The 18,768-nt window shown below is 50.5% G+C and overlaps 1 protein-coding gene across 16 annotated transcripts in view; it reads right to left on the reverse strand.

The window, feature by feature from the left end:
• Window positions 1-18,768, reverse strand: part of TBCD (tubulin folding cofactor D) — a 191,288-nt gene that overhangs the window by 81,690 nt on the left and 90,830 nt on the right. For all 16 annotated transcript variants that reach the window (XM_070561247.1, XM_070561245.1, XM_070561238.1 and 13 more), the window contains one exon: window positions 4,043-4,199. In XM_070561247.1, the coding sequence (XP_070417348.1) occupies window positions 4,043-4,199 (157 nt within the window). The remainder of the gene's footprint in view (window positions 1-4,042; window positions 4,200-18,768) is intronic.

The following is an 18,768-nucleotide window of genomic DNA, read 5'->3' on the forward strand; positions in this document are numbered from 1 at the left end:
AGGTCTTAAAATAAGTCCCCGCTCAGAAAGGTCAGTGTCCTGGACACCCACCTCCATACCTCCCATTCAGTACAGACACAGCCATACTTACCAGACACACTGGCAGGCCCCCTGAGGGGATGGAGGGGTCCCCTGTAGATCTCCGCAGGACCCCCCAGGGGATGGCTCGGTCCCACCCTCTCAGCTACAAGCAGATCTGCAAAGTCACTTTCACTCTGACACGGCAGAACAACCCCGGCCACCTGCATGGGCCCACACAGTGCAGGAACTGGCCTCCTCAAAGCCCTCTCCCCTCAGGCCCTCCCACGGAAAGCGAATCACATGGCAGGACCCTCATTGTGGGGAGCCAGCTCAGTGGCCCCAAACCTGCCTTCCCTTTCCTGGATAGTGGAGTGGTGCCCTCCAGCCTCCATGAAGACTCGACCCACTTCAGGCTGGGATGCAGAGCTCCAACCGTGAGGGTAGCTTGGTCAGGTCACGGTGCAGCCTGAACAGCAGGCGTGTGTCCAAGGGTCCCCGGGGCAAGTGATCACCCACGCCTGGAGTCAAAGAATCAGGCCACCATCTACTTTCACACCCACGTCATGCTAAGGCCAGCTGAGAACTGATCAGCAACCCCTTTCATAGAGGGGTCTTTCGCTTCATGAAGTCACCATCGAGGTTCGTGCTGCTATGCTAAGTTCTGAAGCTGCAGAAGCAGAGGTTAAAGAGTGTCCCTCCCAAAGCCCAGGCCCAGGGCGAACCCTTCTCTCGGGCCCAATGCAGCAGTGGGGACACTAGGGCTTGGGACCATTTGCCAGGATCGTCTCTCTCTTCGAGGTGGCAGCGAAGAGAGACACTCTGAGGCTCACACCTCTGGTGTGGTGAGACACTTTCCTGGGGCAGAGGACTGCGGGACAGCCACTCTCTCCAGTGCCGGCTCTGGATGTGCGGGGCTCCCACCCTCCAGGTGGGCAAAGCCTTACTCCATTCCAGTCTCCTCTGCCAACACTTCAGCCTTTGGCCCTGCTCCTCCTGTTAGGCTGGACCAAGGAGGTCCCTGGAGAAAGGAGAGGCACAGATTCCCTCTAAGTCTACAGCTCTCAGACGAAAGTGAAACTGAGAAAGGGCTGAGTCAGGATTATTTCCACCTTGAAACGAGAATGGGCACCTAAGGAGCCAGGCTCTCTTGAACAGTCGCATGTCTGCCTTCACAGTGGGTGGTCGGGGCTTCTCAGCAGAGGCAGTACCGTACAGTGGCGCAGAGACGGGCCCAGGCATCCGCCACGGCTCCAGGCCCGACCAGCACCATCAGCCCTGAGACTCTGGGCAGGCATCCTCGAAGCCCGGTACCTGAGGGTCACTGTAGGTATTAAACCAGTTTGCTGGTTTCCTGTTTAACTCAAGGGGCCACTGGGTCTCGAGGAGTGAGCTTGTTTTGTAGAAGAGAACGTCCTCAGGGAGGTGGCCATCACCAGAGGGCCGGCCCTCAGTAGCTGTTGAAGCCCGGAAGTCAGACTGCCCAGGGGCCTTTAGGGAGTGACTCCTTTGTCTCCCCGAAGCCCCTCAGCTCTATAAACCACCCCCACCCCGCCTTTCTGTTCTTGGGGAGGCAGATTTGGGACAACCCAGGCTCCCACCTACTTGTCTTGGCCAATTTGAATAGTCTCTGTCCATCTCAGTGTTTGGCTTGCTGGCCATCGGGCACGCGAACTTGAGGTTCAGAGGTTGGGTACCGTCCTCAGCGCTGTCCCTTGCTTCGTCCTCAGCGGAATGGGAATAACCCAGCACCTACCCAGCTCACAGCATTGCCGCAGAAACGGAATGAGACAGTAGCAATCTACACAAATGTTATTGTCTTGTGACTGCTGATATAAACAATAAGAAAAATACCTTTTTTTTTGCTTTCATTCTCTAGTTACAGAAGCAACTTCCAAAAAGTTGAGGAGCTGGACAAGAAAGCAGAGGAAGCACCTTCCCTAAAGCCGTACTAAACAACCAAGAAAGCCAGCTCACGGTCAGAACAATGGGAGAGGGGAACACACGCCCGCGGGCAGGGCCCCGGAGCTGGCAGTCTCCCCAGGCAGCCTGGCCCTAGCTCCCTGAAGAACAGGAGCAGACAGGGCCCTCGGGGAGGAGTGAGGGAGGAGGTGCAGGCACCTGGTCTCTGCCACCCTGGGCCTTCCCAGCCTCAGGCCAGCTGTTATCCACAACCACATCTGCACAAGACCACTGTCCCTCGCTCCGCCCTTCCCCTCCCAAGGGTGGACAAGAGTAGGAAGAGTCAGTCATCTTTACGACTTCCTTGGAAGTACGTTATCTCCTGGAACAGGGCTCAGAATCCTCAGGCTCCTCTGTGGGCTTAGCTTTGATGTAAGTCAAGATTGAGAGATACAGGCCTTGGCCACACTTCCTGGTCAGTAAACAGGCCTGAGGTCCCTCTCCCGACCCTAGAAATCTCTGGTGAGATGAAACACCAGGGAGAATAAAATGACCCTCCAGGCCCAGTGAACCCATGCTGGAGGAGCTGCAGGGGCCGGAGACCCTCGGCTGCTCCCTCACAGTGTGCTGCTTGCCAGGCAGAACCTGCAGCTGCTGCTGGCACTCAGGAACGCCTGGGTGGAGGATCTGGTACACCCCAGCTGGAGGAAGTGAAGGCTTCCGGGGCAGAGAGTAGGGCTGTGCAACTGGTTTGAGACCTGCGGGTCTCACACACACTCTCTTCAGGCGTCAGCATGGATCTCAGCGTGACATCTCCCAAAGGCTGTGGGACAGAGCTCCCAAAGCCTGAGCTTAATTTTGAAACCCATTTCCCAGTAAAGGTCGTCAGGTAAGTGTAACGCACCATGATTAATGCAGTGGCTACCCTGTGCTCAGCACCCTTCCTCTGGCTACTTAATAAACAGGAAATGAGACCTGACCTCCTTCAAGTCAAAGGAACTTATTTCAGTCCAAACATAATGGATCAGAGTACAAAAGCTAACGTAAAAATTCACTACACTGGGGACACATCTGTTTTGCATTTTTCACAAGCAAAGAAACATCAGATCCTGAAAATGAAGCATGACATCACAGGAGCCGAGATGCCCTTGGGGGCTCAGCGAGGCGCACACATTGAAACCAGGGGGCCAAGAGCCCCAACACAAGCTCAGGAGCCCAGGCCTGCCGCAGTCTGCATGGGGTTCTGGGGGTGCCCCAGGCCTGCCACAGTCTGCACGGGGTTCTGGGGGGGGCCCTGGGCCTGCCACAGTCTGCACGGGGTTCTGGGGGGGGGCCCTGGGCCTGCCGCAGTCTACACGGGGTTCTGGGGAGCCCCGGGCCTGTGGTAGTCTACACGGGGTTCTAGGGTGGCACCGGGCCTGCCGCAGTCTGCACAGGGTTCTGGGGGGGCCCAGAGCCTGCTGGTTTCCATTCTTTCACAGGAACCAGAGAAAATACACTTTTTCCTACCTCACAGAGCTGTTCTGAAGAGCACTGACTTTCATTTCAAGGGTCTTGACGATAAGCGTGCTAGTGAATGTTGTCACAAGTGGACATCTGTGTCCATAACAATTAGTAGGCTTAGGCTGTACAACACCTAGCCCCTCAACAAAAGCGTGAAGGCTTCCTTTCCCAGCGTTCCAGAGCATTCCCAAGGAACTCCTTCCAAGGTAAAGATGGTAACAGCTGAATTTCCAGAATTTCTCTCTCAGTAGAACAGACAGACTCACCTGATGGATTCACGTGCCGCCCACCTGTGTTTCTTCCTCAACCTTCAAGATGCAGATTACCTGTATCTAAGGATCTGCTAACCACAGGCCAGCCAAAGCCTCCAGAACATTCCTCCTAAACACTTGGTTTGAACTGCTTACCCACAAAAAAAGGATTATAATCCCAAGCTGCTTCTTTTTCATAGACCATCCTTTAAAATCATATAATTAGCTCACCAGTACTATTCCTAGCACATCACTTATGGGAAAGGCCCCATGTCGGCTGTCTCTCACACACACTGCCACCAGGAGGAGGCAATCCAGGGACAACAAGAGAGATGGATCAATCCTCCCACAACCCTAACAAGCTTTACCTCGAAATCTCGGCCACGAAGGGCTTCAGCTCCTGCGGCTCGTAGGCACGTGCAAAGGCCCAGCACACGTAGCAGGCAGCATCCCTGACATTGGCGCCCACACTGCAGGCACCCCGCTTCTCCTCGTAGATCAGCGCCTTCAGGATCACAGCGACAACTGGGCACAGGAGACAAAGACTGTGAGGACAGGACTGTGGAGGCAGCACGAGAGGTTTAAGTAGCAGCATCTGTTGTCACAACACGGCTCTGTCTGCACCTCACACCAAACAGAGGCGGGTACGACGATCCGTACTCCAATCCAAAGACGTTCTCTAAGTTATGACCCTGTCAGAAAGAAAACATTTGGAAGGACAGAAGTCCACCAACTCAAATCAAGTGAAAAAGTTTCTTAAGAGCTGCCCCCAAATTACACAAAAAAGTACAAGTTCCTACAGAGAGGCAAGAAAGTGCCCACTGAAGGGTACCCACGAGCCTGAGGAGGTTCGCGGAACGCAGGCGGCTGGCAGAGAGCAAGGAGAGCACCACAGCTCAGCGGGGCAGGAGGACGGGCCTTGTCAGCAGGGACACCTTCAGAAAGGAAAGTACATCTGAGCCCAGGGGACACCAGCCCTGCAGGCTCGTTTCACGGACCCTTAGAGACAGATCAGCTCCTAACTCTGTCCAGAAGCAGCTCCCATCTGAGGAGCAATGTCGTGGGGAGAGGAGACGGCTCGCTCTGCACAGAGGGCATCTGTAAGCGCGGGGCCTCTGAACTGAGAACGAGGACAATAAAGTAAATCAAGCCCAGGGTTACTTCTGGGTTAACTTTAGGAATAATCTAGGTATGTTTCATTATTTAAATATCTGTAATATTTACAGTAATCTGAAGCACATAACGGATTATCTTTCTGGGCCATTTGAAAATGTCTAACTGAATAATTTAATATTGCACATGTGATTGTTGATATAAAGGTACTAGAGAATTTTAAGACACCTGGTGAGAGTATTGGAATGTTTAAAGGAGCTAAAATTTTACCCTATTTATCTCTTAAATTTATTAGATTTGTGTATTTCAAGTACTTGGGAAGGGTTTGCTTATTAGAGACACATAAATTACTTAAAAAGAATAAAATATATTCATGCGTAGAGTTTAAAAAGTATAAGGGAATTTAACTTCATAAATGAAATACACATTTTTTAAAAAGCCTCTTAAAATGACTATAACAGGAAAATGTAATAGAAAAAAGCTTAAGAACAACTTTTAATTTGCAACCCAAAAATAGAATACAAATTTTTTAAAAGTAACACTAAACAGAATTTTCTGAAAAACCAAGCCAAAAGTCTCAACTTACTGATCCAAAGCAGACAACGATGCTGCCATGAAGAACGCTGAACAGCCCACTCGGGTGTACAAAGAGCACTAAAAGTGAAAACGAGCACCTGTCCTCAGAGACCAAGTGACCACGTGTCCCTGCTCCCAGGGGCTGTGGCCCCGAGGCAGAACCGCTTCCGAGGACCAACATATGGGCCCATGATGCCACGTGAGACAGCGGAAGGGTGGAGAGCACGTCCGCAGCCTTTCTGGATGGGCAACCGCATAAGGTCACGCCCTTCTATCCGTGTACTCGGCCAGAGCCTCCCGATTTGGGCAGCCTTGCGCCTCGGGCCACATGTCGCTGACCTGGCAGAGGTTTCCAGGGTAAAACTGGGATGCAGCAGCTCCCACACTGGGGCAGGTGTTTCCTGCACCAATCGTCGTCGGATTCTCAGACCCACGTGTGAGAGTGTGAGGTCAGTCAGCACAAGACAACAACAGAGACCAACCACTGAGCAAAGACGACAATGCAGCAACAGCCAGTGGGGAGAGAAACGGAATCACGGAATGCACCATGTGACCTGAAGGCAGCACCAGAGGAGACCAGTCCTTCCTGGCTGGGCTGGGCCCCCCTGCCCAGCACAGACACACCAGGTCTGACCCAAGATCCTGGTGCACACTGTGAGCACACTCGTTCCTCCAGCACCCCTGATCCTCACACTTCACACTCACACTTCAACCTAACAATACTACCACTGTGGTCTGCAAACAGTCTGAGAAAAGATGCTCCAGGTATAGATTTAAGACAAACGAAGCACCAACCATCTGCACATGCAGCCAGCACCACAGAAACTACCTTCCAGGAAAATGTCCCTACATACAGTCTCAGGTGAAAAATCAAAAGAAGCAACAGAGAGACTACGAACATTATACACAAATTTCTCCTCTGCCTTTTTGCATCTAAGGTTTTTGGGTTTTTTTTTTCTTGAGGAAAATTAGCCCTGAGCTAACATCTGCTGCCAATCCTCCTCTTTTTGCTGAGGAAGACTGGCCCTGAGCTAATATCTGTGCCCATATTCCTCCACTTTATATGTGGGATGCCTACCACAGCATGGCTTGTCAAGTGGTGCCATGACCGCATCCGGGATCCAAACTGGCAAACCCCAGGCCGCAGAAGCTGAACGTGCGAACTTAACCGCTGCGCCACTGGGCCGGCCCCAGGATTTTTGATTCTATATAAATAGCAAGAAAAAAATGGATTTGGTTCTATAGAATTTACTTTATATACATACAGTGATTATTTTCAATAAAATTATAAAATGTTCCCATATATTTACTTAAAATTACATAAAATAAATGTACTCCAAAATAAAAAGCTCAAAGACATCATGTTGTTAATTATATGCATCTCAACCAGGAGTGAGGAACTCAAGAAACACGTTTCCTCACAGGATTTCCTGAGTCTGGAGGGCACGTGCACGCAAAGGTTTGACAGAGCGACAGGATACTCGTGGGTGCCCACTGTGGACGCCGAGGTCACCCAAGCCTGGAGCTGGACACACTCCTCGTCTATGCATGCTGAGGACCCCAAACATGGACCCCACTCTCTTGCCAAGTTCTCATTTCTTTAACCCACAGCAGCAGGACACCCCACCAGGGATGTGCCAAAGGCCCCTCAAATTTCACACCGTCTGAAACTGAGGCTGTCTCCTCCACATGAACCACCTCAGCCAAAGGCCACACTATCCTCTGGGCACAGTTCAGGGCATGGCGGTCATCCCAGGGCCGCCCCTCCTTGCTTCCCCGCGTCTAGTCAAGGTCTGTCCCACCCACAGCAGGCATGCCTCTGCCTAGGATACCACCATTCCCCACCCCAGCTTCTCCCCACCCAGCCCCTCCATCACTACTGGACCACCCCCGCCACCACCCACTCTCAGCCTCTGGTCTATCCAACAACTCACTCCAGAGCAGAACAGGCCACACAAGCTGGCTCCCACGTCTGCCTCTTACCAGTCCCCCAGCACCCCTACGCCAGTTCTCCACTGGCCTCACATCTCTCTTGGGCAACCGGGTGCGAGCCACCCCTCCCAGCAGCAAAGCACCCCGGAGCCTTCTGCACCTGGCGTCACGCCCTAGGAGTGCCAGGCAACCTTCGCTGAGCAGGAGCCACAGAGGTCTGCCTCCTTCAATCAGCACACCAGAAACTAAGCTCAGTTTTCTGAAAGAATAGCTGTCACTCCTTGCAAATGTCTAGCGTTTACCTTCAAAAAACATCACGTACACTCAAGACTCACGGAGCAAACAAGAGGGAACCACCATAGCTGCCGTAGCTAAAGTAGTTAAATCTCATTAGTGATTTTTAAATCATTATCTCAACTTGAACTAAACCAAATCTGTAATACTTAAAATCAATCTTCCGTTGTTTTACCTAGAAACATCCTTGTTTATCTGGAACTACTCCTAGTTTTCCAGTGTTATTCATATTCACTTTCTGTGCTAATGGGGAGCCTATTCATGGCCCAATGGATGTGAAAACTAATAGGCTGTGGCACCTTAGGAGGAAGGCACCATGGAAATGCAGTATCACTGCCAGATTCCCTAGAAACGTCGCCTGAACACAGCCACCCAGCCAGTTCCGGGGGAGACCACTCAGCAATTCTATAGCCTGAGGGAAATGTGGATGCTAACTGCTGAGTCCCAATTTATCGGTCCACTAGACAAAATCAATTTCAAAACAGACAACTACGAAGGACAGCGGTCAGCACTCGATGTCTACTTCAGGTAGACATCATACCCAATGACTACACTTAGCAGTGCTCGGTGCCACCTGGGAGAAGCCCACCTCCATACGGACACAGCCCCCAGCCCCAACCCGCTCAGGCCCCAAGGTCACTGAGCCGCTGTGGGAGCTGCTCCCATCACACCCTCAGAGCCTGACCCCAGGTCAGAGAGCCCAGTTGTCTGTTCCCAAGTCAAATGAGATGGTTTTCTTTTTTCCTTTTTTTTTTTTTTGAAGAAAATTAGCCCTGAGCTAACTACTGCCAATCCTCCTCTTTTTGCTGAGGAAGACTGGCCCTGAGCTAACATCCGTGCCCATCTTCTTCTACTTTACACATGGGACACCTACCACAGCATGGCTTTTTGCCAAGCGGTGCCATGTCTGCACCCGGGATCTGAACTGGCAAACCCCAGGCCGCCGAGAAGTGGAACATGAGAACTTAACCGCTGCGCCACTGGGCCAGCCTGAGACAGTTTTCTGAAGTGTCATTTTTGTGGCTCGTGAAGTTGATTAGTCATGAGGAAAAGGACACAAATTGCTGATTTGTGTTTATTCCACTAACAGACATCTGCCTCAACAGTACACAGACCTTCTCACAGTTTGACTGGCATCTATATTGTTGGGAAAATCAACAGCCTCATAGGTCAAAACACAAGTCCACCTGACGCACTTCTCCATTTCAAGAAGCTAAAAGAGATTGGTTTGTGAGTGGGCTGTGAGAGAGTACGCAAGGTCAGAGCAGTCGAGACGCCAGCCCACCTGGGCCTCTCTGGCCTCATTGCTATCCTACCTACTCACACAGCCTCGTGGCCACAGCAGCCTGGCAGAGCCCCGTGGCCACCTTCCACCCCAGTCCTCCACAGAGAGAGTCCTCAAAGGCTTCATCCTGTCGTTATCCTGCTCAGAAACCTCTGATGACCCCTCCAGAGCACCCGCAACGAACATGAGTGAAAGACACTCAAGTGCAGGAGAAGCGGCTGCCAGTGCCCTCCAAAGGCCTGCTGCTGGCCGGGGTCCAGGAGAGGACCAGGCAGTCACCGCCAGAGCAATAGGGGACGCTCTCCTCACAGGCCACTGGAGAGGATCTGATCTGCAGAAAGCAAAGCAGCCCAGAAGGAGAGAAAGCAAGATAATGGATTTCTTTAACAAGAAAATTGGAAAACAAGCCTGTTGGCTGTGACTCACGCCAAGGTGGCAGTAAGAGCTGTGACCTGGGGACAAAAGGATGGGGTTGGGCCTGCTTCTGCTGCTCCTGGACAGGGCCTATGGTTGCCACCTGACGTCTTAGGCCTTCTCCAATCTCTTCTGTATAAAAGGATGCCCCGGGCTTCCAGCTCTGACATCCAGAGACCCGGAGGACAAGAGACATACCAGCCTCAGTGGCCATGCAGGCACCTGGGCAATCACCAAACTTTGGGAGGGTGGGGTGGTATATGGAGTAGAAACAGTCTTTGCCCTCAACTTTTATAAAAAGTCATCATCAAAGAAAAAAATTCAAAGACTAACAACTCTCTAGATTCAACAGGTTTAAAATAAGGAAACTCTTCAAGAGTTCTGAACAAAAACCCTTCTCATAGTTCCAATTACACACTGTAAATGCATGTCAAATATATAAGATTCCCCAGAGGGCTTCCTTTTGGCAACTTGGAGTCCAGCAATGTAATTTAAATACCCTTCTCTCTAGACAGTATGTCATTTGTCTAACGCCAACCGCCTAAGGACAAACCAGCCTGCAAGGCGGGAGAAATGACTGAACCCCCAGAAGCCACAGCCCCAATGCAGGGCTGGCAGAGTATGCACCCAAGGGACAGGAGGAACCCAGGCATCTCTGCAGAAGTAGAAATAATCTGTCCATAAAAAAAATCATCACGTAGCCAGCAGAGAAGATATGTCTTTCAATAAGTAATGAATTACACTAATTTAAAAAACAAACTCATTGCTTAAGGCATTCACTGCATTGGGCTGCATCTCCCAGGATTCCCTGAGCCACATTTCCCAGAGTGCACTGGGCCACGTCTCCCAGGATGCATCAGGTGTCTCTCCAAGAGACACTAGGAATGACATCTCCCAGGATGCACTTGGTTGAGTCTCCTGGGATGCACAAGAATAACATCTCCCAGTATGCCTCTGAGCCACTCATCACATGACAGGGCTGTGTGTGGAGACACACTCAGACCCACAAGCCTGCCTGCCCAGAGTCTAAGCCTGGGAAAGCACCAGTTTCCTGGGAGCAGGTGTGGCCATCACTACAGAACTTCCATTTTGGCCACCAGTACAAACAGCCATCATATCTTCCTCAAAAATACAGTCTAACTTGCTCAGGAAAAAAGCCAATGCTGAAGTTTCTAGAAGGGAAGGGGAAATGATGGACAGAGTATCTGGTTTCATGGACATTTTGGTTTTCAGTTCCCAGAGGACATTTCTGAAAAACTGTCCCAAAGGCCCTTAGTTGTCCTGCAGGCAGCAGTGACCAGTCTGGCAGCTGCAGCGTCCACCACTCTGCCCAGAGAGGGCAATGCAGACTTGTGTGCTAGCCTTCCTTGGGGGGTGAGGGGCTGGACACTGGGAGACCCTGGCCAGGGGCTCGTGTGCACAATGCATAATGGAGTGGCATTCCCAGCATCATCCTGAACTACTGGGGGTGGGCACCTAGCCTAGGTGTCATCTAGTTCCACTCTCCCCCAGATGCCTCAAGCACAGGCACCCCTGCACAGTGAGAGCACCCACAAACCCCACTCCCTTTCCACAGGAGAGCCACATGACCATGCTGGTCCAAGAAACCCTCCCACGCCTCTTCGCTGAGAACAAGACCCACCCACCACTGCCCACGGTGCCGTGGCTGAGAGTGAAGGCTCAAGTGTCAAGAGGACGGGAATGGACGTTCCCTTCCCAGTGTGGACACTCCCTCCCTAGTGCCCTGAAGATCACACAAGTTCCCACCACATGTGAAGCAGACAGTGCAGGCTGAGTGGGTAGTGCCATGATTTCAATGCACATTAGCCACAGGTAAAGACCCTCCTCTCAAAGAGAAATGCGAGCACAGGAGAGAAGGAAGTTATGATTCAGGACAGGAGCCCAGAGTCTTACCTGAGGGCGGAACCTTCCGAAATGCTTAAGATGATCACAAAGCAAGAGTGAGGCAAAGGACAAGAAGCACCTGCTCTTTCAACTGACCACAGCCTACCCGCTCAGTCTCCATCTGACCACAGCCTATTCCGTCGGTGTTCAGGGCTGCTCCTGCCACAGCACCTGCCCGATGCCCTAGCCCACAGAGCCTAACCTAGGCCTGAACCACAGGCAGAGCTGGGCTTGTCCTGTGAATGGTTCAACAGCTTCCTCTGTTGACAAGAAATTAAGTCAGTGAAATAACACAAGTCCACTCACTGTCCCAAACAGTCAGAGGTTCTAGATTAAATCTATGTGACAGGTAATAAGGAATTTGGGGGACACCAGGGCTGCCTCCGAGCTGTCCAGGACACTGCCTGCCCAAGTCTGCACTGCTGGAGGGAAACCATCCAAACTGCCCACAGAACCATTACTCAACAAAGTGTAGGCAATGTTTCAAAGTGAATCTTTCAAAATAATTTGTCTGAAAACATTAAAATATCCTCTCTCACAATTCTCTGATGCCTCTTTATTCTAGTAAAAATAAATTGCAAATAATGAGCTTACTCTGTGACCCAGCAATAGAACCCTTCCACGTTTATGCCAGAGAAATGAAGACTTATTTTCACATAAGAGCTTGTATACAAATGTTCACAGCAGCTTTATTTACAATAGCCAAAAATCGGAAGCCATGTGGCTGTCCTCCCATGGGTAACTTTAAACACACTGGCTCATCCGTAGCACGGAAGACCCCCAGCAACAAAAAGGAACAAACCAGTGGAACACAGCAGCCTGGATGAATCTCAAGGAAATTATGCTGACTGAAAACAGTCAACCTAAAAATGAGATATACTACATAATTCCATTCATGTGGCATTGCTGAACTGACGTATCATAGGAGAACAATCCCATGGCTGCCTGGGGTTGGGCTGGGGGAGGGGTGGTGTGGTTGTAATGTGGGAGGTGAGGGTACAGTTGAGTTCAGGGAGGCACCAGGACATCAAATAAATGTACAGTCTTGAGGGCCTTTGCTCCACTATAGCAGCATCTGTGAAAAACGTAATACAAGCATCCCACCTGCAATAACAAGAAAACTATATGTGAGGGGCTGGCTGGCCCCATGGCTGAGTGGTTAAGTTTTGCGCTCCACTGCAGCAGCCCAGGGTTTCACAGGTTCAGATCCTGGGTGCGGACATGGCACTGCTCGTCAGGCCATGCTGAGGTGGCGTCCCACATAGCACAACAAGAAGGACCTACAACTAGAATATACAAATATGTACTGGGGGGGCTTTGGGGAGAAGAAGAAGAAGAAATAAAGAGATTGGCAACAGATGTTAGCTCAGGAGCCAATCTTTAAAAAATAAAAAAACTATATGTGCAATACCTAACTTTATGAAGAAATACCTAGAAACTCTGTGAAGTACAAACCTTTAAAGGAGACAGACTGCTCAAGAACACAGCACCTCCCGGCAGAACAGCCAAGGTGCCCATTCTTCATAAATGAGGATGGAGGGCGGGTTGGGGAGAGGGGAGGATGCATAGTTGGGATAGTTGGGAAGCTAATAAAGTAATGAAAAGTCAGGCCAAACCACAAACTCTGATAAAGTGGGCAGCAAAGCAGGACTGGTTCTGGTGTACATTTCAGCACACGGTAAAGCTATATCACAAAACCACACGGTGTGAGGTCAGTGGGCAAGAACAGGGAGCCAGGAGCACCAGCTGATATTCAGGAGGCTTTAGAATATGGGCCTGGAATTGGGCTGGTTCCACTCTCTGAAGTTAGGGGCTCACCTCCAGCCCAAGCAGTAACTCAAGCCCATGCTACACAGTCCCCTGCCAACTTCACAATGAGCACAGGTTCACCGACGTGTCCCTTCCCTGGCTATGCTCCACCAGCGTGTACCCAGAGATACACGTGACACATGCTCAGGACTCGCTAATGAACACAAGTCACCAAAGAAGCCCAAAGGATTAAAGCTCTTAAAAGGTAAAAGAAAAAAGCAGGCAAATGTTCTTCTGTTCCTAGGATGGGGAACAAATTTCTAAGAAATGGAAAAAATCCAAAGGAAGTTACTAACAGACATTACCATATGCGTGTTTAAACTTCGGTAGATCAATACACTAAAGAAAGTTTCAAAGCAAATAAACTAGAGGTGAGTGTGATATGATGGATAAAGATGTGATGGCAATTACATAGAAAGAACTCATACACATCAAAAACTATGAACATCCCCATGGAAAAAGAGGAGAACAGAAGATGAGGAAAGCTGAAAAGATACAAATGTTGAAAAGAAGGATGAACAAACCATTTCTGAAGCTCATATGGGCAGAACCTAATTTTGAACAACAATCCCCAGATGCACGTATTGAAGCAGCGGGCAGAGAGGCTATGACCTCGTGCGTCCTGGCCGTAGGGCTGTGGGCAGACAGTCTACAAGCTGACCCTGAACTAGCAACTCCGTTGCTGGGCACTGGTCCCGAGGAGATGGTGCAGGCACTGTCTGTGCACAAGGCCGTTCTCCGTGGAATCAGGAGAAGCCAGTGACAAGGCAGTAAGGACAGCTCCGCAGTTGGATGGCCACAGCAAGCCCCTGGCCCCAGACTTGATGCTGTGTGCCTTGGCCTCCTCGGGGCATGTCCCTAAGTTGTCCAGAGAGCCTGCACTGCTGTGACCACGGTTTCTAACAGCAGAAATAAACCCCTGCTAAAGGGGGTGGATGTTTAAACCACGACAGAGCTATTCAATGCAATTCATGCTGCCATCCAAAATAATATAATGACATGAAGACACTCACAACCTCAACAAAACACTGTCGTCTGTCAATGACTCACATACTAAAATCTGATGATGATCATACTCACACTGCACCAGGCCCTTCTCTGACTAACTTTGGGAGGTAGGGACAATTTATCCATCCCATGGCAGAGCAGGGAAACTGAGGCCCAGAGCAACAGCCCCAGCTCAGCCCAGGCCTTGGCCTGCACAGCCAGCACCCCGAGCATCATGCTAAGAGACAGGAGCTCGCCCACACTCACTGCCCCACATGCCAGAGCATCAAGAGGGCTGAATCTCAGGGAGCGAGATTTCAGGTCACCGCTGGTCTCTCTCTGTCACCATCCCAGATGTCCCATAATGAATATGCATGATCTTCCTGATCACTAAAGAAGGCAATAAAGCATTTCAAAATGCAGTGTTCTACTTTTCCACTATTGAGGCCCTGCTTGGCCACCAGGCCAGCTGAGCTGCAGGGGCAGGACTGCTGGAGGCGCCGTCTCTGGTCCACAGCCAGGGCCAGTCCAAAGGGTCTGACGCTGAGGTGGGATGGAAGAGTGGGAAAGGGTGGTCAAGGGCTTCTTCTTCTTTTTTTTTTTTTTTTTTTTTTTTTTTTTAAGATTTTATTTTTTCCCTTTTTCTCCCCAAAGCCCCCCAGTACATAGTTGTATATTCTTGGTTGTGGGTCCTTCTAGTTGTGGCATGTGGGACGCTGCCTCAGCGTGGTTTTGATGAGCAGTGCCATGTCCGCGCCCAGGATTCGAACCAACGAAACACTGGGCCGCTTGCAGCGGAGCGCGCGAACTTAACCACTCGGCCACGGGGCCAGCCCCCAAGGGCTTCTTCTTAATAGTAAACATATTTACTCCATTTAAAAATCACTCCTACATGGAATATGGATCAGAGCGGAGGACAAATCACAAAAAAGATCAAACATTAAAAACAACAATCCAGCACCAGCAGAGGTGGCAAGGCAGACGGAAGGGTCTCCCACCCGACCCTCGGGCAGAGGCCGGCACAGGGGAAGTGTAGCCATGACAGAGAGTACACGTATTGAGCCCCGATGGCTGACCACCTTCGAGGCCGGCGATTCCTTGTCACCTGCACCTCAACAGCGCCCGCCCGGGTTTGCATTGGGCACCTCTTTCCTCCCCTCGGCTCCCTGGGTGACTGGGAGGTTTAAGGAAGGTCCCGTACGTCAAAGCAAGTGCCTGGCACAGTAAATCCACTGTGCGACTGCGTGAGTTTCCTGAGCAGGTGCACTTTTCACCGGCACTCTCGGTCAGACTGTTGATAATAAACACCTGGCATCTGTCTGGTACAGACATGGTTCTAAACTAACTGGTTCTAAGTGACCTTCAAGTAACCTCAGACTCAACATGTTCCACCATTTTACCTGACCTTCCATTGTGGGACACGACAAATCCCAGCACAATGCCAAAAATACAGACTTCACACAATTCCACGTCTACATAAACTTAATAAAGACATCAGTCAGGAAAGTGCTTTAAAAAAAAGAATTTTAAAATGTCACTTTTTGTGGACTGTACAATAAAATAACCTAAATAACTATCTTTCCTATCTTAAGGGATAATCCCACATCTTTCTTTTTAAAGCAACTGAGGGGCCCCGTGGCCGAGTGGTTAAGTTCACGCACTCCGCTGCAGGCGGCCCAGTTTCGTCGGTTCGAATCCTGGGCGCGGACATGGCACTGCTCGTCAGACCACGCTGAGGCAGTCCCACATGCCACAACTAGAAACCCACCGAAGAATACAAACAACTGAAATATGGGGCTGGCCCCGTGGCCGAGTGGTTAAGTTCGCGCGCTCCGCTGCAGGCAGCCCAGTGTTTCGTTGGTTCGAATCCTGGGCGCGGACATGGCACTGCTCATCAGACCACGCTGAGGCAGCGTCCCACATGCCACAACTAGAAGAACCCACAACGAAGAATACACAACTATGTACCGGGGGGCGTTGGGGAAAAAAAGGAAAAAATAAAATCTTTAAAAAAAAAAAACATTTAGGAAAAAAAAAAAAAAAAAGCAACTGAAATATGCCAACATGCTGAGACAGAACATAACAAGCCTCTCCTCACCAGCGCAGGAGCCTTTCCGAGCACACAGCCTCCGTGCCCTGGGAGTATCCTGCCAGCAGTGCTGACCGCGGCAGCCCCCCCCCCAGGATGGCTGGCACAGTCTGCCTCAGACACTGCTCAGCCCCACTTGACCCTGCAAGGAGCTGCCACTGGGGACAAGGTCAGGTCACGATCCTTAGCAGGGGACCAAGGTCACCCACCAACACAACACGGTAGGACTGAACCCTCTCCTACTCGTCCTCTGAGGTTTAGTCTGGTGTGACGTGTCCCCATCCCCGAAAGGATCCCAACCGCGTCTCATCTGTCCATCCAACACCCTCCCTGTAGGGCCTGTAGGGTCCAGAGGTTTCGGGCGGCCTGGCCTTGTCCCCAGACTGTGCACCATTTCTGAGCAGGCGCTGCTTATTCTGTATCCTTGGGGTTTGCTCACACTGGCGCTCAGTCAAAGGCAGCCACATCGAACTGAACCCACAGACCTATTTCCATAAAGCACAAGCAAGCCAGCACCCCAGAATCAGAGCTCATTTCTCACAAGAAGATGCTAAGCGTTAGCGGGAGCTTTGCTCCATGTCCAAGTTTTATCATTTAGCCACATTTTTCGAGTTCACAATGCCATCAGGGTGAGTGTGCGAGCCACAGGACTAGAGCACGTCCTACACAGAGAAAGCGTGAGCCTGAGCACACAGCGCCCAGCAAGGCCAGCTGGCGTCTTGGGTGATCTTGAGAAGGGAGGGCCTAGCTGTCACGTCTGGTCACCCACAAACCCACGCTGCTTTCTGCATTTTCGGGTTATGGTGGAAAAGCACGACCTTTGGGAGATCAGCTTTTTATAAGACCTGGGCGCTACGCTCCTCTCTTGTTTTCAATTGAACATGGCTAGTAGGTCCTGAGGCAGGGGTCCTCGGCTCAGGCTGCCATCAGAGTGACCTGTGGTACTCCATAATCTGCTCTCAGATTATTAAAAATAAAACAAACAAAAATCAGAACAAGCCTTATTCTTTACAATGAAAAGATCATTTAAGATATCTCTGAAGGCCAAATGGACAGTTGAGAAAGTGCTTACATTAACACTGCTATGTACACATCAAGACACAACTACACATAAACGTAACTACATGCAGTATCATGTTCGAGTCACAAATGTCACTCTGGATCCACTGTGTGTGCAACAGACAGGCACACTGAAGTCTGGCAGGACTGTGGCCGGGACCCCTGCCCTCAGTGACTGAGAGGCCCACCCCCTTAAACTGCACCTCCCCTATTGAAGGTCTCTTCTCGCCTCTTTACTCATGCCCACGTGTAGCCTTCTTGTTAAGGTGTAACATCTATGGTTGGCAGTTCGATACCTGTGGCTATGTCAGTCTCCAAGTGTTAGGTTGACACATAGATGACACATAGCCATCCCACACCTGTCTGTAAGCCTGGGGCCTCCTTCTCCAAGCCCAGCCCCTCACACATGGGCACACACAGGCCCCACACACAGCCCCTTCCCACACTCGACTGTCAATGCTGCCACCAAGTCTGTCTTGGAGGAGCCCAAACTCTACAGATGCCCCACTGAGGGTGAGTCTTACAATTCTGCTCATCCCAGTGAACAAGGGAAGAGTACTGAAAAAGATCGGACGCGTCTTCCCATCATCTCCCCTCCCCTCAACAAAAACCGAATGTTAAACTAAGAGTTTGGATAAACTTGAGTTTTCCAATCATAAAAAAAAAATATTTAAGATACTCGCATACATTCAGTTTCTTTTTATTGTTTATTTCTACATATGATAAAGGCTCAGAAGCCCTTACCCATAAAGGCAAAATCTAAAAGCCCTGAAAAAAGGATTCTGGAATCTTCTTTGGCAGAAAGACCCGACCTGACATAATCACTATATAGTCTCTTCTACCTCGTGTGCATGTGGTCACACACTGCGTAGCAGAAATCTTGTTGTCTTCAGTCATAGATGCTACCCAGACCCCGCTGGTGGTGTTAAGGAATATACAGAACACAACCACGTTATCTTTCTGAAATCTCAAAAATTCTGAATTTTGAAACAGCTCTAGCTCCACGGCTTTCAAACTAGGGACTGTGGGCTCTACCAGGAAGCATTTCTCACAAAGCAACTGGAAGATCTGAGGATTTCAACTTCTAAATGGTGAGAACGCGTGGGACAGCGTGACGCTGACAGCAGAAGGCATCTGTGTCCACAACGTCAGCTGCCACTTCCACAGGAAAGGCAGGGAGGGCAGAGCTGCCTTCACTGTCCTCAAATTACCTGTCGACACGGTTGGAAGGAATCATGAGGGTGCGAATGTGCACATACTACTACATCCTACCTAGGGTCTAAACATTCAAGGCTCATGTGTTCAAAAGGCTATGGGAGAAACAAGAGAGTGCAAAGGCTCACTAAGGGGAAGGAAGCCAACCCCACGTCCTGCTGGCCTGAGACACCTGGACACCCACCTCCAGAGAAGCTGAGGGCATTCCTCTTCAGAGGGGCGCTAACATCTTCAGTGCCTCACAACTGAGGACACTGGCTTACGTTCTAGCCAACCTGTAAGTCCTGGCAGTTGACTTCCTCCCAATCCAGGGTCTGCGCCCACCATGCAGGCTCAGCAAGCACATCCGCCTCCCACACCACGCCTCAGCCCATGAAAGTCAACTATGGGCACCACCAAAGAGATGACGTGACAAA

Source organism: Equus przewalskii, chromosome 10, assembly GCF_037783145.1.
Source record: "Equus przewalskii isolate Varuska chromosome 10, EquPr2, whole genome shotgun sequence".
Classification (NCBI taxonomy): Eukaryota; Metazoa; Chordata; class Mammalia; order Perissodactyla; family Equidae; genus Equus; species Equus przewalskii.